Source organism: Lethenteron reissneri, chromosome 12, assembly GCF_015708825.2.
Source record: "Lethenteron reissneri isolate LAM-NWPU_2019-01 chromosome 12, ASM1570882v1, whole genome shotgun sequence".
Lineage (NCBI taxonomy): Eukaryota > Metazoa > Chordata > Hyperoartia > Petromyzontiformes > Petromyzontidae > Lethenteron > Lethenteron reissneri.
Window position 1 is genome coordinate 1,554,974 of NC_083790.1, and position 26,341 is coordinate 1,581,314.

Sequence of the window (26,341 nt, forward strand, 5' to 3'; positions counted from 1 at the left end):
ACTTCTTTGAGAAGCATCTCACGGCTCATAGAAAGAGAGAGGGAAGGGAAGGAGGGAGGGAGTTTCGTGTCCCAAGCGCCGCGTCTCTCGGCAGCCGACGACGACGAAACGCACCCGCAGGTTCCGTGGGACATTTCGGGCGTGTTTATTATCGATGATTTGCGGCGTTTTATCGTTTCTTTAGGTGCGTAATGGTTTAATTACAGGCGCGCGCGGGCGAGGCGGCGGGGGAGATGGGGGGGGGGTGCTTGGGAACGTGATTTAGTGTCGCCAAACGTGACGGTCCCCATCGCGGGGGCCGCGTGTTTACGCGCGGGGAGGGATGGCGAGTGGGCCTGCCGCGCGGTCATCGCTGGTCGTCACGTGGTCACGAGGCGTCTGTGATGTCACGACGATGACGATGATCGTCGTCGTCGTGGGGATCAATTACCTTCTGTAAATCGTCACGATCAATTGTCGATCATCGGAGTGGTCAATCACCGTGATATCCTCACGCGGCGGTGTATTAGTAGGCCACTGGAGTTTTGCGCTTTTGAATCTCGACTGAAAACTAATTTATTTGGAACTGAAATTTTCTCTGTCGAGTTGGTTTGTCCTTCGCCCGCACCTCGGATCAGCGCGGTTCGCTACGTACGTTCAGAAAGACGTTCAACACACGTACCGTCATGATCAATTACCCTCTATTATCATTACAATCATCATCAAATACTCTCTTTTTATTATTATCGTCAAGTTAATACATTTGAGTCATCATCATCGTCATCGTCAGGGTAATCATGATCACTGTCACGAGGCGTGTGCCCAGCGCGTGACGTGGGTTCCGTCGCCGCTGTGGTGATGATGATCATGATGGTGATGGTGGTGATGATGATGCTGATGGTGGTGGTGGTGATGATCATGATGATGGTGGTGGTGGTGATGATCATGATGATGGTGGTGATGATCATGATGGTGATGGTGGTGGTGATGATGGTGTTGGTGATGATGGTGGTGGTGATGATGGTGGCGGTGATGGTGGTGGTGATGATGATGGTGGTGGTGATGATGGTGGCGGTGATGGTGGTGGTGATGATGATGGTGGTGGTGATGATGATGGTGGTGGTGATGATGGTGGTGGTGATGAGTTCGGTAGCACTGCCGGAGGGCGGGGGCTACTGGGAGGGGACCCAGCGCAGAACCCGCGCGCTCGGCGCTCTGGACTGCTGCTGCTCCTGCTACTGCTGCTGCTGTTGATACTGCTGCTGCTGGTACTGCTAGTACTGCTCCTGCTGCTGCTGGTACTGCTCGTACTACTACTGCTCCTGCTGCTGGTACTGCTCCTGCTGCTGCTGGTACTGCTACTGCTCATGCTGCGCGTACTACTGCTGCTGCTGCTACTGCTGCTGCTACTAATACTGCTACTACTGCTGCTGCTACTACTACTGCTGCTGGTACTGCTCCTGCTGCTGCTGGTACTGCTACTGCTCATGCTGCTCGTACTACTGCTGCTGCTGCTACTAATACTGCTACTACTGCTGCTGCTACTACTACTGCTGCTGCTGGTACTGCTGCTGATGCGACCACTGCTGTTGATGACGACGTTGATGAAGACCCAACTGGGACAAGTCTGTATACCCAGGCCGACATTCTCCGTCGACTGTTGCCGCTGGTCGTGTTCTTGGCTGTTGCCCGTCTCGCGGTGTTTGCTTGAGGCTCCGCGCGGTGCGCTGCGTGTCGGCGCTCCCCCAATGCCACTGCTAGACGAAGGCCCCCCACGCTTCCCCTGCTGGGCTTGGTAGAGGCGGATGCGGTGGAGAGACTCCCAGCAGCAGCGGCAGCGGCTGTGGTGGCTGCGTGAGATTACCGCTCGCTACCGATGCTGGCCATGATCGAGAATCGAACGTCGGTGGTCGGATTCGTAGCGCGGTGCGCTAACCGCTGCGCCACCGCTCCACGTGTTGGTGACGTCTGCGTGGAGACGCCATGTCTGGATGTACGCACCTATGTACGTGTGTGTGTGCGTGTGTGTTTGCGATGTACGTGTGTGCGTGTGTGTGGGTGTGTGTATGTGTGTGTTTGCGATGTACGTGTGTGCGTGTGTGTGTTGCGATGTACGTGTGTGTGTACGTGTGTGTTTGCGATGTACGTGTGTGTGCGTGTGTGTATGTGTGTGTATGTGTGTGTTTGCGATGTACGTGTGTATGTGTGCGTGTGTGTGCGATGTACGAGTGTGTGCGCTCGCTAACGGCACTGGCCCCTACAGTCTGTTAAGACTACACGGGGGGGTGTTTGTGTATAACACGTTTTTTCTGTTATCACGGTTGCTGAGCAAAGGTCTAAATGTGCCAAACGCCAAGCGGTCGGCAATCAACAGCACTATTAAAGTTGTAATAATTACGAGTTAATATATATTTTTTTAATAAATTGACCAAGGTTGTTATAATTAATTTAGTAAGAACTTGGAGGAAAGGAGACGACGGGAGGTGGGAATAGAACAGTTGAACAGTGGGGAGGGAAGACGCAGAAAGAGAATCAGGCTCGCGGATTCTGACCCGCAGAATCAGACTCGCGGAATCTGATTCGCGCTGCGGCTGTTGCACAACGCAACGTCTCTTCCCTCGAGTTTTCTAAGCGCCCTCCCACGCTACCGCCTCCCAGCCTCCAACCTGCGACTACCTCCGAGTATCAACCCTCCCCGAACGACGCCGTTAGTTCTGCCTCAGTGCCAGGGCTTCGCAGACTCCAGTGTCCTCCTCGCGACCCACGCCGCCGCTCCGCCTTTCCGCGTCTACCAATTTGCATTCGCCTGCAAATCAAGTAGTTTCACGGCACGCTGCACGCGCCCCACGATTGTTAAACACGTCCCGCGCAACACGCTGAACGTTTCACGCTGAACACGTGACGCACTCGCGCGTCACGTGTTCACGTGACGCACTCGCGCGTCACGTGGGCGTGTTGAGCAAGCATCGGGCGCGTGCAGCGTGCAACGACTTAATTTGCATTCACTCTGAAAGGCTGCCCCATTCCGGTTCCTACTAACCTCTGGACTTTGTTAAAAAAAAAACAGAGTAGCCCTGAAGGTGCCGACGTTTAATGTTACGATCTTCTGACATTAACAGTGGGGACCATAAGAATGTTAAAGGTGCCTTAGTCTGTCTCCCTGAGCCTCTGACATTAACACTGGCTCATAATCATGCTAAACGTGCCTTAGTCTGGCTCTGTGAGCCTCTGTCAGAGCCGTTCCTAGGGCACACCGCGAATTGGGGTGATCGCCCCGGGCCCCTCGCTTTGGGGGGTGGTGTGGGGGGCGCCACGCTTCGACGTCACGGTGTCAGATGCAATACTTCCAGTTTAATTTGAATGCTTTGGGGGGGGGGGGGGCACGCGGTGGGATTTGCCCCCACACCCGCTCACACCCGCTCTATGATCTCTGATATTCGCACTGAACCGTAATAATCTTGGGGGTTGCCTAAGTCTGCTTCTACGAGCCTCGGGCATTACCGGCGCGCCATAAACATGCTTAAGTGTAGGTCCATAAGCCTGCGACATTAGCACTGAAACATACGAATTTTGAAGGTGACTCAGTCCAGATCTCGGAGGTTCGCCCATTAACGGCGGCCCCCTGAGATCCTCCGAGTGCCTGAGTGTGACCGCGCGAGCTACAATCGTGAGCAATGAACCCTCGTGGGATTGGTACGTTTGCATCTTGAACTTCGCTCGCACCGTACGTGGCCAACCGTGCTGATCGGAGGTGCAGGGGGAAGGACAACAGGAGGAGTTGCTCAATGAGTATTCTTCATAATTATTCAAAAAATAAAACAAAGACAAAGATCCCCGTATAGCCTCAACAGACAAGTGCTGTTAGCGAGCACCTATGAAGGCCGGCACAGCACACGAGGGAGTGGGTGGCCAGCACCACGACCGGCCGCCTTTGTCTCCCTAATGGCGATGTCTACACACTGCACTAGGTCCTCATTTGAGGCTGAATCGACCATGACAGGTTCAGATAATCGTCACCGGTGTTGGTCGTGGGCGGGAATCGAACTCGGGTCGCCGGGTTCATAGCGCAGCGCGCTAACCGCGAGACCACCGCTCCCCACACGCACCACACACAGTTTGGGCAAACATCTCAAAGCAGCGTCCTCCTGAACATGAATCTTGAGACTCAGCGATGCTTTCCTCAGTAAATGAATGAATACATTGTTATGATTATCGTTGTTGTTATGTAGAGTTCGTGATTTGGGTATAAATATGAGACTTGGAGCAATGTGTGGCCTCTCCGTGTGCTCTGGAGGAGGGTCATTGCCCGAAACGTCGCCTCGTATATATTTGTTATTTTCAAGGCCGCACACTGCCATTATTGACACGAAACGTGTTGTTGTTGGCTGTGTTTGTGCGCCATTGCCAACGTGGTAGCATCACCAAATTATCTATTTAATCTTACAGAAGTCTGCCTGATTACCTGACTTATGAGTGGAATCAATCAACTTCCCAACCTTCAGCTTTGGCAGCCAGAATTCGATCATGTATCTGTCCGCATGGTTCGAGTTATATGCGTGGCCCTCGCGATGTTAAAGTTCCCGGACCGAAGCTCTACAAGGCGCGCATCGTTTCTGCCACTGTTAAAGTACTCGGGAAGTGACGTCATTGCGGGTGACGTCACAACGGCTCACCTCGACTCTCACAGTAACAGCACGTGTGTTTGTGTGTGTGTACCGGTGTTGTTGAGATTTCGATGACTAATCGACTGTCCTTGTTGTTACGCGTGGCTACACCGCGGGGAAGGGGACGTGGAGTCAAGCTCGCGATGGATGGGAGAAGGGAACGGACCGGGAGAATGGCGGGAGGCCGGGATGGAAGTCCCCAAGTCGGACGAAGAATCAGAATCAGTGTCTTTACACTGCAGGAGGAGGAATCCGATGAGCAATGAAGTTCTTTAGTCACAGATGTCCAGTAGGGGCACGGGGTCAGAACGTGGCAATAACAAACAATACACACACGATGGGGGGGGGGGGGGGGGGGAGTATAGGGAAGGTAACCAAATTATTTAAAACAAATCTGGAAGTGAAACTAAATTATTATATTTTGTATCTTACCAGGTAAGGCCCAAAAGAGGAGGAGGGAATGGCTCGAGATGAGCAGCAGGGAGAGAGGAGGAGCCGTGGTGCAGGAAGGGAGGGGAGGAGGAGGGAGGGAATAATCGGGCTCAGATGTCGGGGATGATGAGCTGGCGATGATGATGATGATGATAAGGTGGTGATGATGATGATGAGAGGGTGATGATGATGATGAGCTGGCGATGATGATAATGATGATGATAAGATGGTGATGATGCTGATTATGAGCTGGTGATGATGATGATGATGAGCTGGCGATGATGATGATAAGATGGTGATGGTGATGATAAGGTGATGATGATGATGAGCTGGCGATGATGATGATGATGATAAGATGGTGATGATGATGATGAGAGGGTGATGATGATGAAGAGCTGGCGATGATGATGATGATGATGATAAGATGGTGATGATGATGATGATTATGAGCTGGTGATGATGATGATGAGCTGGCGATGATGATGATAAGATGGTGATGGTGATGATAAGGTGATGATGATGATGAGCTGGCGATGATGATGATGATGATAAGATGGTGATGGTGATAATGATTATGAGCTGGTGATGATGATGATGAGCTGGCGATGATGATGATGATGAGCTGGCGATGATGATGATGATGATGAGAGGGCGATGATGATGATGATGATGAGCTGGCGATGATGATGATGATGATGAGAGGGCGATGATGATGATGGGAGGGCAGGCAAGAGAGCGAGAGGGGGAAGGAGCGAGCAGCAAGCAGTGAACTGCACGGAGGAGCAGCGTCTGTTTTCAAAGGGGGCGGGGAGAGGGGAGGGATGCAGAGTGGGGGAAGGGGCGGGGCACAGGAGTCACGTGATTTATGGAAGGCTTGAGCCGATTTAGATACTGCAACTTTGGTGGTGCTTTCAATCTCACATTGGCGATGTCTGTGATGCCATTTGCAAGGGAGACCTGGAATTAGCGGTCTTATTATACGTGGGCTTGTTTAACGAATAGACGCCTCGCTGAGTCTGATGACTCGTTGTGCAGCAGGGTCGTGCTAAGTTGTCACAGTCGGCGGACGAGAGACCGCTCTGTTTATTATGATTGAATTAAAATTTGCGGGCCATGTTTTTTTTCTGAAATTTTAACTGTGACACCGGCACACAATGGCCTGCCTCTTGCGAATGACCTCACGGGATCTTTAATGTCCGCTGTGAAGCGGAAAAGCGGCGTAGTATTTCCACGGTGAATACGCACACCGGCAGTATTAATCAGGGCAGCCGCTGGAATCGAACCGCGGGCATCTGCAACAAGCAGCGAACTCGCTTCCGCGAGGCCACGTCAAAAGTGGTGGTGATGGTGCTCGTGATGGTGCTAGTGATGGTGCTCGTGATGGTGAGTAGTTTTCGTGATGATAGTGGAGATTATGATGATGTTGAGATGATGAGGTTAATGCTGATCGTGCTGCTGATGATGATAGTTTTCGTACAGTAGTAGTGGTAATGATGATGTTGGTTCTTGTGATTTGAGATAATCATAATGATATTGATGTTGATGGTGGTTATAGTGAAGAGGACAATGATATTAGTGGTGATGTTGATGGTGGTGGTTATAGTGAAGATGACTGATAGCAGTGACGATGATGTTTGGTCACCGTGACGATGATCGCGATGTTAGCGATGATGACGGTAGCAGTGGTTATGCTTGTGGTTGAGTCACTGTGGTGAGTGGGGGTGGGGTGAGGTGGAGGGGGGCTGGGAGGTTTATCCCGGGACATGCCCCCCCCCCCACTCTCCCCACCACGGCACCTAATGAACGGATCCCGCAATTTTTGTCCCCCTAAGAAGATTTCGAGCTCAACTCCACGGCTCTCATCAAGAGCGGGGTTTGGGGGGTGAGAGGCTCAGAGCACCCCCCTCCCCCTGCTGTGAGCCCCTCCCCTCTCACCCCCACCCACTGCATGGGACGCGCGGGGGGGGGGGGGTGAGAGGTTGGGGGAGTTGAGTGGTGTCCAACTCGAGGCCACGTGGTCGCGACTTTTCGCTGCAACAATCCATTAAATTGATCATCTCTTTCACATCGAAGCCCCGGTTAGAGTCGTTGGATATATTTTTAATTTATTTTATATCTGCCTAATTGTACGTGTAATTTACATGGCTATCGCGATGTCTTTTTAACGATACGATATTTCAACATCGCAATACGTGGCGAGTATTTTGCCGTATCCGGTCTCCCATACCTTGGCAATGGTGTCTCACTTTTACCCCGTCTCGGCTTATTTGTGTGCTGAAACGTTCCCACGGCCGTCGGAAAGTGGGCCCAACGTTAGCCCAACGTTGGGGCAACGGTGTTTCAACGTTGGGCAACGTTGGGATGTTTACTGGGCTTAGGCAGGAGGTCTTAATCCAGCAGTGTATTCATAGGGCTGTATATACAGTATATATGATCTGTACATGTATATATGTTGGACATGTAGAGCTGTGTAATAGGCCGCCGTGTATTACACGTGGAGGGGAGAGACACGCGCGTAATGCATCACTGGCGAGCCCGCATGACCAATCGGAAATGATCACTCGGACAATCAACAAAAGCGTTGCCCGCTTCTCGGCGCCCGAGTCAGTCGGGCCACGTTGCTGCCAGTGACGGATTCGTGCCGCGTGTGAACCCCTGTCAGGTGGTGGTGGTGAAGTCGCGGGCGCTGTGTGTGCCGCCTCCACTCCTGGCAGCAAAAAAACAGACAAAGATCCCCCCTATAGCCTTAATAGACTGTAGGGGCAAGTGCTGTTAGCGAGCGCCTATGTAGGCAGGAACGGCATACGAGGGGGTGGGTGACCAGCACCACGCCCGACCGCCTTTGTCTCCCTAGTGGCAATGTTTACACACCACAGCAGGTACTCATTTGAAGTCTGAGTGAACCTACGGGAGGCCCAGGACCGGTTCAGATAATCGTCACTGGTGTTGGCCGTGAGCGGGAATCGAACCCGGGTCGCTGGGTTCATAGCGCAGCGTAGCGCTAACCGCTACACCACCGCTCCCCACTCGCATACGGACGCGGCCGAATTGAATCGATGAGGGACACCTCCTGACCACCCTTTGCGTCGATACTGCAGCAATTCAATCACCGGGACGGCGTTCCCATCCCCATGCAGCTCGGCAAGTAACGGGACTTCATATTGGCCGCGGGTCTTTTGCAATGAGTAGCCCATCGACTCCCCTAATACGAAGATTTATACTGCAGTAGAAAGCACTCTAACTCGACACCGTATATCATCCTGTGAGGTTTGGGGGGGGGGGAGTGGGGCAAGCGGTCAGAAAGTTGCCTGCAGCCAGAAATCAAAGCGAGAACATTGATCTCAGGCACTGGTGCAGGTTGTCCTGCCCTCGTTACACAAATCAGATGTGCGGGCAGACCCACGTCTCCCTCCCGTGTTTAAGTAAATACAGGAAGCCATTCTCGTTTTATATTTAGCAGCAGCGGCGGCGGCGGCAGCAGCGTCGTAGTGATCGCCCTCCGTGCTAATTGCATCTCACAATCGCTGGGAGGCTGCCAGGCGGGGAGACGGCGAGAATTGCACGGCAGTTTAACACGCAGGAGGCGTTCGTGACCAATATCGTCCATGATAGAGGTGTTTAGGGTTAGATCGCGTAAATATATAAATGTGTCGTTAAAACCCGCCACCACCCGACACAGCCAACTAGTAAGGTGTGTCGTCACGTAAACATAACGTAGCAATTCGTCACTAGTACAGCACTAGTGTGGAGTGTAGTGTATAGTAGTATAGTGTATAGTGTAGTGTATAGTAGTGTGTAGTGTATAGTAGTATAGTGTAGTGTATAGTAGTATAGTGTATAGTAGTGTAGTGTATAGTAGTGTAGTGTATAGTAGTGTAGTGTATAGTGTAGTATACTAGTACAGCACACCGGTGCGTTGGAGAGCAAATCTACAACATTTACAATCTGAGTACGACGTTTCGCCAGTAATTACAACTAGCTTTATCAATTGCTCTGCAGTTCTCTATTTATTAAGATGCGTTTTTATTTCATTTCTGCCAATCTGTGAGTGGTTATTTATGATACACGTGGTGGGAGGGAAACCTGACGACCCTGAGGAAACCCACGCATGCAAGTTAACAGTGGCCGCCCTATGTAAAAGATGCTCGCCCTCCTGCCATAGGAATGTGGAATTGCCACCACTGGCTCTGTAGGGCTGTGAACAGGAGGTGAGTACCAGTGGGGCAATGCTCAGGAAAGCACGTGAATTGTGGTTGTCGACACACTGCTGCTCGCTCAACTTGCGAACGAGAGGCCCGCGTTCTCTCTCTCCCGCTGCGGTAGTCCACTCGGCAGTACAGTATACACGTGCGTGTGTGTGTGCGTATGTGCGTGTGTGTGCGTGCGTGTGTGTGCGTGTGTGTGCGTGTGTGCGTGTGTGTGTGTGCGTATGTGCGTGTGTGTGTGCGTATGCGTGTGTGTGCGTGTGTGTGCGTGTGTGTGTGTGCATGTGTGTGTGCGTGTGTGTGTGTGTGTGCGTGTGTGCGTGTGTGTGCGTGTGTGCGTGTGTGTGCGTGTGCGCGCGTGTGTGTGTGCGCGTGTGTGCGCGTGTGTGCGTGTGTGTGTACATGTGTGTGCGTGTATGAGTGTGCGTGTGTGTGCGCGTGTGTGTGTGCGTGTGTGTGTGCGTGTGTGTGTGTGTGCGTGTGCGCCACAGTCAATCGATCGGCAGGTCACGCGTGTGCGCTGGGGTGACGTGCGGGTGCTCCAGCGTCTTCCAAGACGTCTTGGTCGGCGTGGAAACGTAGGCCAAAAACACCCTCTGGAGCGGTGCGGGGAGGGGAGGGTTCTGTTTCAGATTCAACTCGAGTGAAGGCCCTTCCTACAGCAGTGGCGTGAGCCGGAATCTGCAGGGCTGCGCTTTCACCTTCGCCGCGCAACTGAGATGGAGCGTTCCTGAAATCAGACGGAAGTCAAATTGTGAAATCTGCTCGCGTAGCGTTGGCCGCGTGGCGCACCGGGGATCATCGCACTGGCGAGGCTGCGGGAGAAGGTGGCGTAGTCGTGGGGGACGAGGAGGACATCGTCCCGCAGCTGATCGGTCATGGGCTGACGATGCACGCGCTTTGGTGACTTGCAGATCTCCGGCGAGAGAGAGCGAGAGAGAGGCTTCTGCTCTCATTGGGCAGTAATAATTATTACTCGAATCATAATTCGAGGAACATTTCACGTCCGTTCAAATCCATCGCTTGATGTTTACATCGCAAACTGAGTGTCGCGCGTTCTCAGGTCACCCCGAGGCGGTGCTTAAAACGAATTCAACGTTCCTATGGCGGGTGCAAGTCCATCTGTGACCGTAAGACGATCGGCAGCAGCAGTGAAAATAAAACAAACAAACAAACAGACGTCGTTATCGCTGCAGTGGCGTCGTCTGCGCGTGAACGCGACTGCGTGAATCGTCCCGGGCACGCGCGCCGATCTCCCACCGCGCGGCCCGCGCGTCGCTTTATCCGCCCGCACTGATTGATTGTGATGGGCGCTGTTCCCGCTACAATAGTGGCTGTCGCTCTCGGTTAGGGGAGAGGGGCTCACGGGGGAGGGGTGAGGTCGCGTCCCCCGCCTCCAGTTGAGCGCGCGGATTTGATGCGAGACTCCAGTGAGCGCTTGCGTCCGAGTGGCTTGATGGCACGTGTCACTGTGTGTGTCACTTTGTCAGTGCCGCTGTCTGTGTGTGTCACTGTCACTGTGTGTCACTGTGTGTGTGAGTCACTGTGTGTCACTGTGTGTGTGTGTGCCACTGTGTGTCACTTTGTCAGTGCCGCTGTGTGTGTGAGTCACTGCGTGTGTGAGTCAGTGTGTGTCACTGTGTGTGCGTGTCACTGTGTGTGTCACTTTGTCAGTGCCGGTGTGTGTGTGTGTGTCACTGTGTGTGTGTCACTATATGTGTGTCACTGTGTGTGTCACTGTCACTGTGTGTCACTGTGTGTCACTGTGTGTGTGTCACTGTATTTGTGTCACTGTGGGGAGCGGTAGTGTAGCGGTTAGCGCGCTGCGCTGTGAACCTGGCGACCCGAGTTCGATTCCCGCTCACGGCCAACATAAGTGACGATTATCTGAATCGGTTCTGGGCCTCCCCTAGGTCTACTCAGCCTAAAAAGAGTACCTGGTGCGGTGTGTAAACATCGCCACTGGGGAGACAAAGGCGGCCGGGCGTGGTGTTGGCCACCCATCCCCTCGTGTGCCGTGCCGGCCTTCATAGGTGCTCGATAATAGCACTTATCGCAACAGTTTTCTAAGGCTACACGGGGGATCTTTATCTTTGCGTCACCGTTGACTAGAAAGCGATAGCATAGTGGTTAGCGCTCTGCGCTACGAACCAGGCGAGGCGGGGTCGATTCCCGCTCGCGGCCAACACCGGTGACGATTATTCACTCGGCCTCAAACGAGAGTACCTGGTGCGCCGTGTAAACTTCGCCACAACGATGATGCCTGAGCGTGTCACTACTGGCCACCGACCCCTCAATCCTCGTGGGCGATCGCTCACAGCACTTGCTGGCAGCGATCGACCTCTCTTATGGACGCGGGGCTCAACATGTTGGCAAGGCCAGGACAGGAAGAAGGGGAAAGAATTCATTGGGGCCTTATGTCCGATCAGAAAACGAAGAGTTTGTTAAGGGCTTGTACGCGGGGTCTTTGTCTTTGAACCACGTTTATTGAACGATGCCCATAGACTCTTCGGAAGATGCCCTCATGGCCATCGTGAACCCCGACCCTCTCCCACCGTGCCACGAAGCCCCTCCCCGTTGCCCTTCGCCACCTATCACGATGTAGCAATCCACGCGGCTCCTGTCACGCGAGGCAATTCCATCGCTCCGTCTCCACGCTTGGACGGTCCTCCCGGGCGCGTTCCTCACCCTCCCGTGGAATGCCACGTCACGAAAATCCCATCCCGCCCCGGGCCACGTGGCCTGCCCTGTAGCCCACGTGCACTCCACGGATGACAATGCACCGAGTGATTATTTTGGGTTTCTTTTGGAAGAAATCGACACCCGTTGGGTGATGAGAATGCTCATTTAGAAAACGAAACTATTTGTTTTATTTCACCAGGTAAGGCCCACTGAGCTATGTAGCTCTTTTTTGTGAAGTGACCTGGCCACAAATGATAGCTCGATGAAAGTGGCTTATCACGTGGAAATTCATAGCGGTCAAATACTCTGAACACGTGCATGTTTCTAAATGTGGAGGAAAAACCGAAGGTCCTGGAGAAAAATCCAAGCCACCACGAGGAGAGAGGACCTGCAAACTACAAATATACAGCAGGCATCAGGGTCGGGATCGAACCCACGATCTCCTGTAAACCAGGCGAGGTAGTTAACATATCACCACGGGGGGAGAGCGAGAGACACGCAAACTCCAAATATACAACACCAGGCGTCAGGGTCGGGATCGAACCCACGACCTCCTGCATACCAGGCGAGGTAGTTGACATCTCCTCTCCACCGTGCCACCACGAACGACAACAACACGAGAGGAACTAAAGCAATCCTACAACGACCGTGCTCAAGGTGAAGCACGCGGTGATGGTCAGAACGTCAAGGCCGTGCATCGGTTCGCTACGACCAGCACGCAGAATGCACCGCCAAGGCGTGCTACGTGCGCTCTGTTCAAGTGATCGTTTGAACGACAGCGTTTGGCAGTGGTCCATGCACGGGCAGTGCTTCATGACGGTTCGGGCAATGGCCCTCAGATACACATACGCGCATGAAAATAGACAGACACGCGCACGTCACATCACGCGCCCACATACACGTAGATATAGAAATATACATATGGAGACATATACAGAGGCAACATCTCCCGTATAGTCTTTACCAGACGAGTGGGGCAAGTGCTATTCGTGAGCACCCAATGAAGGCCGGCACGGCACACCACGGGGCAATGGGACTCGGAGTTTGTCGGGTTCGTAGCACAGCGCGATAACCACTCCACGAGCGCTCCCCGCCACTCCCTGTACACCACCACACACACACGTGGACCTGACAGACACACATTAGCACGTGAGACAGACAGGCACACTTAAACCCATGTAGACATGCACATGAGTAGACACGAGCATTTGCATATGCATATATGCGTATAAATAGACTGACACGGACATGTACAAAGATATCCCGTATAGCCTTCAACAGACTGCTCGGGCAAGTGCTGTAAGCGAGCACCTAACAAGATGAGGCGGAACAGCGCACAAGCGAATGGTGTGGCTAATACCCATGACGACCGGCCGCCTTTGTCTCCCCCATTACTGATGTTTACAAATAGCGCCAGGTACCCCGTTGAGGCTGAGTCGACATAGGGGAGAGCCAGGCACGGTTCAGCAGAAAATCACCAATGACCGTTAGTCGCGACCGGCAATTATCGAACACGGGAATACCGGGTGTTGTGTATTGCAGTACGCTAACCACTGCGCCACCGCTCCCGGTCAGACACACGCGCGCACAGACGAACCCCATTTAAAAAGAAAATCTCATCCCCTGCCAACTTATCCGTCTTAAGTCGATTTCATCAACTGAAATAAAATTAATACGCAACTCGTTGCTATGCGTGTGCGCGTGTCTGCGTGTGTTGTGGGGAGCGGTGGCGTAGCGGTTAGCGCACTGCGCTAAGAACCCGGCAACCCGAGTTTGATTCCCGCTCACGGCCACCAACACCACCAGTGACAATGATCTGAACCGGTCTTGGGCCTCCACAAGATCGACTCAGCCTCAAATGAGGAGCTCGTGCGGTGTGTTGCTAGCATCGCCACTGGGGAGACAAAGGCGGCTGGGGGTAGTGCTGGCCACCCACCCCCTCGTGTGCCGTGCCGGCCTTCACAGGTGCTCGCTAACAGCACTTGCCCCAAGAGCCTGTGAAGTCTACACGGGGGGTCTTCGTGGTTGATGTACATGGATGGGCAGGGGGCGTGGGGGGTGGCGGGTGGTGATTTGGTGAGTGGAGGGGAGGGGGTGGAATTTGAAGAGGGTGGTAACAAATTGCACGGATTGATCCGGTTAAGAACCGAGGACGGCAACTTCCCGATTATTAAATCCGAATTCCGCCCGAGGGCTGCGCGGGTCTCGCGCTCGCATCTCGCCGCCGGGAGAAGTCTCCTCCCGCTACGTCCGCGCCGAATGTTCCACAAATTTTTTTTTTAGCGTCGAATTTTTCGTATTTTTTTTTTTTGCGGGAAACTTGCGCACATCATCATCGCCACCATCATCGACATCCACACCACGATTATAATCATTTTATTTTCTTGGGAACTGCTTTTTACGTTCAGTTTGTTGTCATTCCCACGCACCTCCGATTAGCACGGTTGGCTACGTGCGGTGCGAAAGAAGTTCAACATACATGATATACATCATCACCATCATCACCATCATCACCATCATCACCATCATCACCACGATCGTCACCACCTTCATCGCCACCGCCAGAATCGTGGCGAAGCCGTAAAGACGGACATTGATGTTGAGTCGAGGCAGTTTGGTCGCGGTAGGAAACGGTGCCTCTTAAAATTTCGGTTCGAGAAATCACTCGTGTTTTTAATCCCGTCAAGTATCTGGTATATCATCTCTTCACCAATGCGCACTGACCAGCGTGGTGAAGTATGGTTGCGCGAATATCCGCCCCATGACGTGCACGGCGTAGGGAGGCCATCGCGTAGCAGTGGACCGATAGAAGAGCTGCCTCCAGTTCTAACATAATTTATCGCTCATTATTAGAATTTATAGTTATTTATTTTTTTATTTTTTATCGTCACTGTTTAAAATCGCGGTGACCCTCTCGTGACCTTTGCTGTTGACCTCTGCGCCTCGGGATGGGCTGCCTGCCGTGGGGGAACAGCGAGGCCGGCGAGTACACAAACAACATCATCAGCAGCATCAGCATCAGCAGCAGAATTATCATCATAAGTATCATCAGCAGCAGCATCAGCAGCAGAATTATCATCATAAGTATCATCAGCAGCATCATCAGCAGCAGAATCATCATCAGCAGCAGCATCAGTATCATCATGATCCTCACTAGCAGCAAAAGCATCAGCAGTATCAGCAGCAGCAGTATAAGCACCGTCATCAATAGCACAAGTATCATCACCATCAGAAGCGTCATCATTGTCTTCATCACCACCAACATCATCAGCAGCGTCATCATTCGTCATCTGTACCAAAAGCAGCAGCGTTACCATCACTCGTAGCATCATCATCATCATCGTCATGAACGGTGATATTATCAATATAGCAACAGTAACATCATCAGCTACAGCAGAAGCATGGTTATCACTCTCTTTGTTACCATGATCAACATCAGCATTATCAGTGGCAGCATCATAATCACCATCAATCGGCAGCAGCGGTAACAAGATGATTGTCATCAGCGGCATCATCAGCAGCAGCGTAATTATCTCAATTGTAGTCGCACCAATCATCAGCAACATTAGCACCGTCGTAGGCTCTTAGTTGACAATGAACATGTGATAAAATAAAGATAATCATCATGAGTAATATCACCATCAGTAGTAGCAGCAGCATAGCATAAAGAGTCTTAATTTAAACTGCTACAACTCTTTGCAATATCAATTCATAATGATAACGACTATCATGGCTATCATCATCAAGAGCTGTCATATGTATATGAAATAAAAAATTTAAATAACCAAAAGATTATCGTTATTCAACAAGTGTGAATTTAATTCGGATTAGCAAAGGATGGAATGGCAGGATATGGTTTCGGATGTTCAATCACCATGCCCATAGACACATACACACGTCGTGATTTAATTTAATTGTTTTCATTTATTTTATGTTGTTCATTGTTTTACCTACGTGACTTTACCGAAAAAACCAAAGAGTATGAATCTTTGCAGTCACAAAGCTTCAAATCTAGAATACATACACACAGACACGGGCACAAAGAAAGACAGACGGACAGACACCTCCAATAACAAAGACACGGATGCAAGAATAGAATGGAACCACTACTACCACTACCAAAGGCAGATTTCCCCCGTGTAGCTTTAATAGATTTTTGGGACAAGTGCTGTTAGCGAGCACCTATGAAGGCCACCACCACAACCTCTACCACGCAACTCCTCAAATCCACATCGCTCACCTCTCTCTCTCTCTCTCTCTCTCCCTCACTCACCTCACCGCTATCGCCTCCTTCCTTATGCCCGACTGCTCCCCTATCTCCCCCAACCCCCCAAACCCCTCCCCCGACCCCCATTCCCTCCTCCCCCCCCCCCTCGTCTCGGCAGAGATCCCTCAGTGTGCCGGCTGCAATCAGCACATCCTCGACCGCTTCATCCTCAAGGTGCTGGACCGCGCCTGGCACAGCAAGTGTCTCAAGTGCTGCGACTGCCAAGCGCAGATGAGTGACAAATGCTTCTACCGGGATGGCAGCGTCTACTGCAAGGAGGACTTCTTCAGGTGCGTGCCAAACGCGAGGACGTCGTGTACACGTCCAACAAAACTAAACCAAACACACATAAATACACACTCCGGGTTGATCGTCAAATGTCGTGAGTTAATCGCTGTGTCGAGTAATGACGTGAGAACGCCCCCCTTCGTTTACGATGGTCAAAATCAGCAAGGTCGGTGAATTCCGTCGCGGTCCGCTATCATTGTGCCACCGGCCGCTTGCGATGTCCGCTCTGGTCCGGTGACGGACCCCCCCCCCAGGCCCAGACTCGCCACGGGGGAACATTTGAGGATGCGCGATCAAACGTGGCGAGAGACGTGGCGGTGATTTTTTTAGCCGCGTGAATCGGCTACTAGAGAGAGGGGTGGGGGGAGGGGATTGTGGGTATTTGTTTCGACCCGGCAACCAAACACTGCGTTTATCTATAATATAGGTGTATTTATTTATTTATGGTTAAATCGCGTAAATATAAATGTGTCGTTAAACCCGACACCACCCGACACAGCCAACTAGTAAGGTTTGTGACGTCAACAAAACGTGCCAATTCGTCACTAGTACAGCACTAACCGGCGTGTTGGAGAGCAAAATCTACAACATTTACATTCTGAGTACGACGTTTCGCAGGTAATTACAACCAGCATCATCAGGCGGACAGCGATATTTATATTTTATATTCACATTCATATTGACGCGCTCTAACCCCAAACAACCTATACCATGGATGGTATTGGTCGCGAAAGCCGTGGTAAATTGCGTTTATGGTTTTTATATTGGCGAACTCGCTCCAGTTAGCACTACAGGGGAACTCTTGCGGCGATGCGCGTGTGGTTCATGCATGGCACGCCGTTTGTAACACAACAAGCGTTTGTGTTTCTTTAACGAAAAGTAAATACGTAAAAAAAAACTCTCAACACATTGGTCTTAAGAAGAGCGAAAACACATGATAGGCGACGTTTCGGGCAATGCCCCTTCTGCAGAGCACGTACAATCATCTAATGGCAGTGGCCCGCCATCACTTCGCACCATACGAAGCACGGTGGTTTGGCCACGTGCGGTGGCGAAAGGAGTTCGGCAAACATCCACGCGTGTATACGGAGCAGGGTCATTGCCCGAAACGTCGCCTGTCGTATTTCTGTGGACGGGTGCGTTGAGTCGTCCTCGTCGGCTGTGCTCGTGCCCTGCTGCCAACGCGGCGGCGGCTTGGAGGTGAGCAGGGCTCGGCCAGGGGGGGGTGGGGGCGGCTGCGACGATGAGGATGTCTGGTGGCGAAGACGAACGAAGGAGTGGCAGTCGAAGGAGGGAAACAAACACAAACCCCACGGTTGTGTTCCTCCCCCCACACCCCGGGTTTTGCCAGCACACATTGCAGGTTGCGTCTTATAATCCGGTCGGGGGGAGGGGAGTGCGTGAGTTCGGATGATCAGATTGTGTGTAGACACCTTATTGACACGGGGCACACGTTTGGGGCGAGACTGTACTTTATGGAGCGTCTTATAATTCATCGGGAGCACGCGGCCGAAATTCGACTTCACCGCGCTCCCAACGCAAACTCGCCCCCGTGACCTCTTTCTCAATCCACTCCGAGGCACAGTGGGATTAAGATTATGATTATCTGTCTGTCTGTCTCTCTCTCTCTCTCTCTGAGGTGCATTATAATTTTAAAAGGCCTCTCGACTCGTAAGCAACCTTACACATGTGATGTTTTAAGTCGGGGGGGGGGGGGGAGGGGGGTTAGGAATGTGGGGTGATTGTGGTGATCGGAGTGGTGGTGATGGTGGTAGTGGTATTAGGAGAGGGAGGGTAAGGAGTGGAAATGGTGGTGGTGGTGGGGAAGTACATATATATGTATCTTACATTTATTTTGCACCGTACGTAGCTAATTGTGCTAATAGGAGGTGCGGGATAGGAGTGTGGTGGTGGGGACGTGAGTGGTTTAAATTACGGGATGGTGGTGATCGGAGTGTCGTGTGTGGGTTTGGGAAGTGGCAGCGTGGTAGGGTTAGGGGTTAGGAGTTATCCGTGTGGATGAAGTGGTGGGTGGATCGTGCTGATGGTGATGTGGTTCGTGTGAGTGGGGTGTGGTGGTGGGTGGTGGCAGGGTTAGGAGTTAGGAGTTATCCGTGTGGATGGAGTGGTCACGGGGATGCATGCACACAGCAAGGTGGAGCCATATGGATGAGCCGCGGGGCGCGGGGTTTATAACTCCAGACCGCGCGTGCCCCAAGAAGTAATTCAGCGAATCCTCGCGGTAAATCTGAGCTCTAATCTTCTTATTTAATATCTGCTGCTGCCGAGCCGCGCCATCTCGCCCGCGATTAATATTTTCCTTGGGATCTTCTTCGTAAAGCCCCAGGGCCTAACAGATTGAGACGCCCCCCCTCCCCTCCACCCCCTCCCTACTGCCACCGCCACCATCAGCACCGTCGTCAGCCAAGATCTATCCACCGCTGGAGAAAGCCCTCGGCGAAGCATCCTCCAACTATCGCGGTGTTGCGAGGATGCGTCTCTCCGTGCGGCTCCACTCGTGCACACACGAGCATCGTCTCGCGTGCAACTAAACGCACACTTCATCAAAATCATCATCATCATCATCCATGGTCTATCTACGGCTGGATGAAGGTCTTTCCAGGCCGCCGCGATCACACACTGCGACTACATGAGCATAGGGAGGCCTTTGTCCAGTGCTGGATAGTGGGTGATGATGACGATTCGGCGATAAACGCTGAATATTAAAATCGCGGTAGGAAATCATCGTTACCCATCAGCACTTCACAGTTAATGCATTCACTGCGGTGCCGCTTTACGAGACAGTCAACGATGGTCTGTCCTCTTGAGTGCTTCCCAGCTTGTGCCCGCCATAGCAATGTGGAATTTCCCTACCACTGGCTCGGCAGGCCCCTGCGGTCAGGAGCTGACGGCTCAAAGTTGTCGCTCGAGCATCACGAGCGGACCGCATTTCAAAATCGACACACGGTCAGGACCGTCGATCCTACTTGCTGTACCGCCTCCAGCACCCACCCCTCTCGCGTGAACGTAACCCACGCGTCTGCAACGAGACGCAGGCATGGACGACGACTGAGTTTGGGTCACCCAGCGAGGCGGGAGGAGGCCATGGATCGTGGAGCGGGGGAACGTCTTGCGGAGCGCGCGACGAACGCGTGGATCGGGTGACGCTCGCTGGTTCTCGTGCGTCGATTCATTAGCAGGGCTCTCGGACCTATCCACTGCTGGATCAAAGGCCTCCCCTAGGTCGTCTCAGCCTTCAATGAGTAGCTATGTGTGGAGTGTGAACATCACCACCAAGGGAGACAAAGGCGTCCGGGCGTGGTGCTGGCCACCCACCGACTCGTGCGCAGTGCCGGCCTTCATAGGTGCTACTCGCTAACGGCACTTTGCCCCAACAGTCTGTTACAAGCTATATGGGGAATCTTTGTCTTTGTGTATACGTGGGGAGTGGTGGAACAGTGGTGAGCGCGACGCGCTGCGAATCCGGCGACTCGAGTTCGATTCCCACTCACGGCCACCAAAACCAGTGACAATTATCCGAACCGGTCCTGGACATCGCCGTAGGTCGACTCAGCCTGAAACGCGTACCTGGTGCGGTGCGTGTGTGCGCGTGCACGTGCGCATGCGTGTGTACAACATCGGCGCTGGGGCGGGTGACCTCTATCGTCGGGTGGGTGACCTTCGCCTTTCTTGTCGTCCGCAGGAGGTTCGGCACCAAGTGCGCGGCCTGCGGCCAGGGCATCCCTCCGTCGCAGGTGGTGCGCCGTGCGCAGGACTTCGTGTACCACGTGGCGTGCTTCGCCTGCATCGTCTGCACGCGGCAGCTCGCCACGGGCGACCAGTTCTACCTGCTGGACGACGGCAGGCTGGTGTGCAAGGACGACTACGAGGATGCCAAGCGGCGAGGTGAGCGGACGTGTGACCCCCCACCCCACCCTGCCCGCACCTCGCTGCGCCACCGCTCCCAATAAGAACACAAAGACAAAGGTCCTCCCTCCCTCCTGCCACCGTGCAGCCTTTAACAGAAGTGCAGGGGCAAGAGCTGTTAGCGAGCAGCACCTATGAAGGTTTGCACGGCGCACAAGGGGGTGGGTGGCTGCCTTTGTCTCCGCACTGGCGACGTTTACACACCGCAACAGGTACTCATTTGAGGCTGAGTCGACCTACGGGAAGAGGCCCAGGATCGGTTCAAATAATCGTCACTGGTGTTGGCCGTGAGCGGGAGTCAACGGATTTTTAGCCCAGCGCGCTAACCGCTACACTACCGCTCCCCACAAACACACAACACACATAACAAAACCAGTACTCGCCATTTGTCACGAAGTGCGGTGACGTCACCATGGCGCCTGTGCCAGGCCACATGCACTTTAAGCCACGTGAAGTGTCCAAGGCTCGCTGACAGGAGAAGGTCTCGGGACAGACCCAGCAGGTGCTACGGGTTGATTGAATGAGATGACCGGTAGATGCACCAGCTGGACCCCCCACTGTGCCAACTTGCTGTATTTTAGCGGCCCAGCACTCCGCTCGTTGTTGTGAGCGTCGCCCTCCGTTGTTGTTGGAGGGCGACTGCGACAATTGCCCAGTCGCGTCCTTCACGAACCTCCTCTTCACAACACAACACACACGACACACACACGGATACACACACAACACACACACGGACACACACACAACACACAAAGCACTCCCCGTGCCCTCGCGGGTCTCCATTGATCTCATCGATGTCATTGCAGAATCAAAGGTCGGTGCCCCTTTGATTCGGCAATGATTTTTTTTTCATCTTTTCCGTAAGGGGCGCGCCCTCACATCTCCTCTTGCGCGCGGGATTAGCGTGGGGAGATCCGGCGCGCCTCGCTTCCGTCGAATTCACCCCCACGCAGCAGCGACCATCAGCGCAGAGCTGCGTCCTCTCGAGCTGCCCACTGTGCACCGAACGTCCCGATAATCCAGCCACCTGGGGGAGGGGGGGGGGATCACGTGGGGCCCGGGAGTGGGGTGGGTGGGGAAGGCGAGCGAGCGGGGGTTGGTGGAACACGCGCGGGTTACGTTCGCGCGAGACGATCGCTTGGCGGGTGGGTGGCTGCTGCTGGAGGCGGTCGAGCAAGTCGGATCGATGATCCTGTCCGTGTGTTCGATTTTGAAATTCTGTCCCCTCGTACAAGTGGAGTTTCTCTGCGCTCCCGGGGGTGCTGCCACTGCAACAACAACAACGACGATTAGAACGACGGACCACTAATAGAGTTGATATTGAGAGAGGCTTCCGTGGGTAAAACAGTGAACTTCACGAGGAGTCGTGCATCTTCATGAGCTGGCTTCATATTCGTGTCTCGGGTATCATCATAATCGGCATCAGCAAAATGTTCAATTCATTAAAACAACAACATCATCATCATCATCTGAATCACTTACTTGGAACGTTAGAGTGGTTCAATCGTGACCAAAAGTGATGATGAACACTGATCGTAGAGGTGGACATTGGCTCGAAAAGGCTGCAATTCACCATCACCACTCATCACGACAATCATCAACATCGTTATCACTATCATCACCATCATTAATCACCATACCACCCATCATCACGACTCATCATTAGAATCATCATCATCTCTATCATCACCACACCACCCATCATCACTATAATCATCACTCATCATCACCAATCATCATCATTACCACACCACCCATCATTATCTTCACCACTCGCAATCACAACACTCATCATCACTATCATCACAGCCACCATACCACTCATCATCATCATCACCACTATTATCATGACAACACTCATTATCACGATCATTATCACAATCACCAAATCACTCATCACCACCACCAACACTATCATCATCATTAACACACCACTCATCATCATCATCATCACCACTATCATCATGACAACACTCACCATCACAATCATCATCATCATAATCACCAAATCACTCATCATCATCACTATCATCACCACAATCACCACACCAAGCCGCCACCATCATCACCAGTGGGGCTGTCTCCCGTCTCGCTGTAGAGGCGGAGATGGACAACGGCTCCAAGAGGCCGCGCACCACCATCACGGCCAAGCAGCTCGAGACGTTGAAGAGCGCCTACAACAACTCCCCTAAGCCGGCTCGCCACGTGCGCGAGCAGCTCTCCTCCGAGACGGGGCTCGACATGAGGGTCGTGCAGGTGAGTGGCGAGGACTTGAGGGTCGTGCAGGTGAGCGGTGGCCGAGACGCGCGAGTGGCGAGGGCGCACGAGTTGTGCGGGCGATGATGACACACGTCTCGGGCAGAGGTCGCAATCGGGTACCCGATACCCGTACCCTACCCGATAACCGGCTACCCGTACCCGACCGGGTACGGGTAGGCCGTGAGTCACTGGTGAGTAACCGTTTGTCACTCATTTCCCAACGTCTTGTCTCTTCTCACAATTCAAGTTCCTAGAATCAACCCACCCGCGCCTGCAACATGGCTTGATCACAGAGGTCGCAATCGGGTACCCGATATCCGTACCCTACCCGTACCCGGCCGGGTATCGGGTAGGGTACGGGTACGGGTACCCGATTGCGACCCTGGTACGGCCGGGTACGTGTAAGGAATCAAAACTCGTTTGCGACCTCTGGTCTTGGGTGAGACGGACGAGTGGTATCGCGCAGGGAGTATCGGCCACTCAGACAATGGCTTGAGAGAACGGGTTCACGGCTAAGTGAGAAATGTATTTCGGGTGAGGAGGAGCCATTCGAGTGAGGAGTGAGCGCGAGCCGCGTGGGTGAGTCAGCGGTGTCTCTGAAGATGTTCGCATGAGGATCAGAGGCGTCGCCAAAATCTGTCACCATTTGTCCGAGGCGCGAGAACCTCCCCGTGCCCGCGCCCTGTCTCTCTGGGGCTGCGCTCCAGAGCATTCGGTGCGATTTCAGGGGGCGGCAGGGCGAGTGATTTAACTTTTGCTCAGCAGGTGATTTGGATTCGGATTGGGATGTTATTTGGAATCGGATAGGGAGGTGATTTGGATTCGGATCGGCAGTTGATTTGTATTCGGCCTGGCAGGTGATTTGGATTCGGATCGGCAGGTGATTTGGATTCGGATCGGCAGTTGATTTGTATTCGGCCTGGCAGGTGATTTGGATTTGGATCGGCAGGTGATTTGGATTCAGATCGGCAGGTGATTTGGATTTGGCCTGGCAAGTGATTTGGATTCGGATCGGCAGTTGATTTGTATTCGGCCTGGCAGGTGATTTGGATTCGGATTGGCAAGTGATTTGGATTCGGATCGGCAGTTGATTTGTATTCGGCCTGGCAGGTGATTTGGATTCGGATCGGCAGGTGATTTGGATTCGGATCGGCAGGTGATTTGGATTCGGCCTGGCAAGTGATTTGGATTCGGATCGGCAGTTGATTTGGATTCGTCATTGATTCAAATGCACATACGATCGGTGGAATAGAAGGCCGTGTTAGGGGCCAGATGAGGTCTTCAAGTGAACCGACTCAACACTGTCTGACTCTCACGACCCAAGGGCGACTTCATGGGGAGAGACCTTCGGGTATATCGCCACTGCCAGGGCGGCTCCCACCCATCCACGAGGGTCTGCAGCCGATGTACCTGTGCCCGATGTACCTGTGCCCGATGTACCTGTGCCCGATGTACCTGTGCCCGATGTACCTGTGCCCGATGTACCTGTGCCCGATGTACCTGTGCCCGATGTACCTGTGCTCGATGTACCTGTGCCCGATGTACCTGTACCTGATGGACCTGGGCCCGGGTCTGGTTCCTGCGCTCCGCGAATCTCGGGAGGGCTGGCTGACGGGCATGCGAGGAGGCGACCTGGAGCGAGGGGGTGGACCGTGACCTTCGGTGCGCGTCTCTGGACCCTCCCCGCCCCCCCCCCCCCCCAGGTTTGGTTCCAGAACCGGCGCGCCAAGGAGAAGCGCCTCAAGAAGGACGCGGGCCGCCAGCGCTGGGGCCAGTACTTCCGCGCCAGCAAGCGGGCCAAGGGCTCCAGCTCAGGGGCCAAGGACGTCGGAGGGGCGACGGACGCGGCGAGTAACGGCGACATGTCCTTCCGCGGTGAGCGCACACGAGCACTTCTTCTCTTCCACGTTCGCCAGCGATGCGGTGGCGCTGCCGCCCGTGGCTGCTGCGGCTGAGTTGGGGCCGGTGGTGGTGCAAGAGGACAGTCAATTTTTGTTATATATAACATTACACTTTTCGCAATAATAATAATGCAGGCATGGCACATGAAATGGCAATGCAGCCAGATCTCTGCCCAGCCACCCCCCGAGTGCCAACATTTACACAATGCGCTAGATGCAATTATTTCAACCTAGGAGAGGCTAAAGACGATATCGAGGTAGCGACGGACGTGCGTGCCGCGAGTCTATCACGACAAACCACGACCAAACTAACGTCCGGACCCCCCCCCCCCCAACAACCCACACCCCACGTGTCGTCCGCCCTGCAGAAGACCAGAGTCTGTCGGAGATGAGCCACACCAACGGCGGACTCTACGGCGAGGTGGACGAGGCTGGCGGAGGCGGCGGCGGCGGCGGCCCTGGCCACTGCGGCATCGGCTCTGCCCACCTGGGCGACCCCTTCCTGGTGCAGCAGCAGCAGCAGCAGGAGGGGGGCTCGTCTCACCCGCACTTCCCCGAACTCCGCGCCGCCGCCGCCGCCAGCCCCTTCTCCGTGGCGCATTCGCCCTCCGTGGCGGCGAGGCAGCCCATGCTCGCGCCGCCGCCGCTCGGGTACCACGAGGTGGGGCCCATGGGCGGCGGGCTGCAGGTGGTCGGAGGAGGTGGCGGTGGTGCGGGGGCAGGAGGTGGAGGAGGTGGGGCGGCTGGGGGAGGAGGAGGGGGACAGGGACTCGCGCAGCCGCCCGGCGTGCGGATGCTCGGCAGCGCGCAGGGTCCCAGCTCGGACCTGTCGACGGGCAGCAGCGCCGGGTATCCTGACTTCCCCACCAGCCCCGCGTCTTGGCTCGACGACATGGACCCGGCGCAGTTTTAGTGTGTGTGTGTGTGTGGGTAAGGGTGGGTGAGAGTGTGTGTGTGTGTGGGCAAGGGTTGGTGAGAGTGTGTGTGTGTGTGGGCAAGGGTTGGTGAGAGTGTGTGTGGGCAAGGGTTGTGAGAGTGTGTGTGTGGGCAAGGGTTGGTGAGAGTGTGTGTGTGTGTGTGGGCAAGGGTTGGTGAGAGTGTGTGTGTGTGTGGGCAAGGGTTGGTGAGAGTGTGTGTGTGTGTGGGCAAGGGTTGTGAGAGTGTGTGTGTGGGCAAGGGTTGGTGAGAGTGTGTGTGTGGGCAAGGGTTCGTGAGAGTGTGTGTGTGGGCAAGGGTGGGTGAGTGTGTGTGTGGGGAAGGGTTGGTGAGAGTGTGTGTGTGTGTGGGCAAGGCTTGGTGAATGTGTGTGTGGTGGCAAGGGTTGGTGAGAGTGTGTGTGTGTGTGTGTGAGCAAGGGTGAGAGTGTGTGTGTGGGCAAGGGTTGGTGAGAGTGTGTGTGGGCAAGGGTTGGTGAGAGTGTGTGTGTGGGCAAGGGTTGGTGAGAGTGTGTGTGTGGGCAAGGGTTGGTGAGAGTGTGTGTGTGGGCAAGGGTTGGTGAGAGTGTGTGTGGGCAAGGGTTGGTGAGAGTGTGTGTGTGGGCAAGGGTTGGTGAGAGTGTGTGTGTGGGCAAGGGTTGGTGAGAGTGTGTGTGTGGGCAAGGGTTGGTGAGAGTGTGTGTGTGGGCAAGGGTTGGTGAGAGTGTGTGTGTGGGCAAGAGTTGGTGAGAGTGTGTGTGTGTGTGGGCAAGGGTTGGTGAGAGTGTGTGTGGGGGCAAGGGTTGGTGAGAGTGTGGGCAAG

General features: G+C 53.8%; 1 protein-coding gene across 1 annotated transcript in view; it reads left to right on the forward strand.

The window, feature by feature from the left end:
• The window catches only part of LOC133341640 (LIM/homeobox protein Lhx3-like), a 39,033-nt gene extending 12,958 nt beyond the window's left edge, over positions 1 to 26,075 (forward strand). The window contains exons 2-6 of the mRNA XM_061550236.1: positions 16,348 to 16,519; positions 20,221 to 20,423; positions 22,543 to 22,700; positions 24,407 to 24,578; positions 24,973 to 26,075. Coding sequence (XP_061406220.1) covers positions 16,348 to 16,519; positions 20,221 to 20,423; positions 22,543 to 22,700; positions 24,407 to 24,578; positions 24,973 to 25,517 — 1,250 coding nt within the window. The 3' untranslated portion in view covers positions 25,518 to 26,075. The remainder of the gene's footprint in view (positions 1 to 16,347; positions 16,520 to 20,220; positions 20,424 to 22,542; positions 22,701 to 24,406; positions 24,579 to 24,972) is intronic.
• Positions 26,076 to 26,341: the final 266 nt, after the last annotated feature.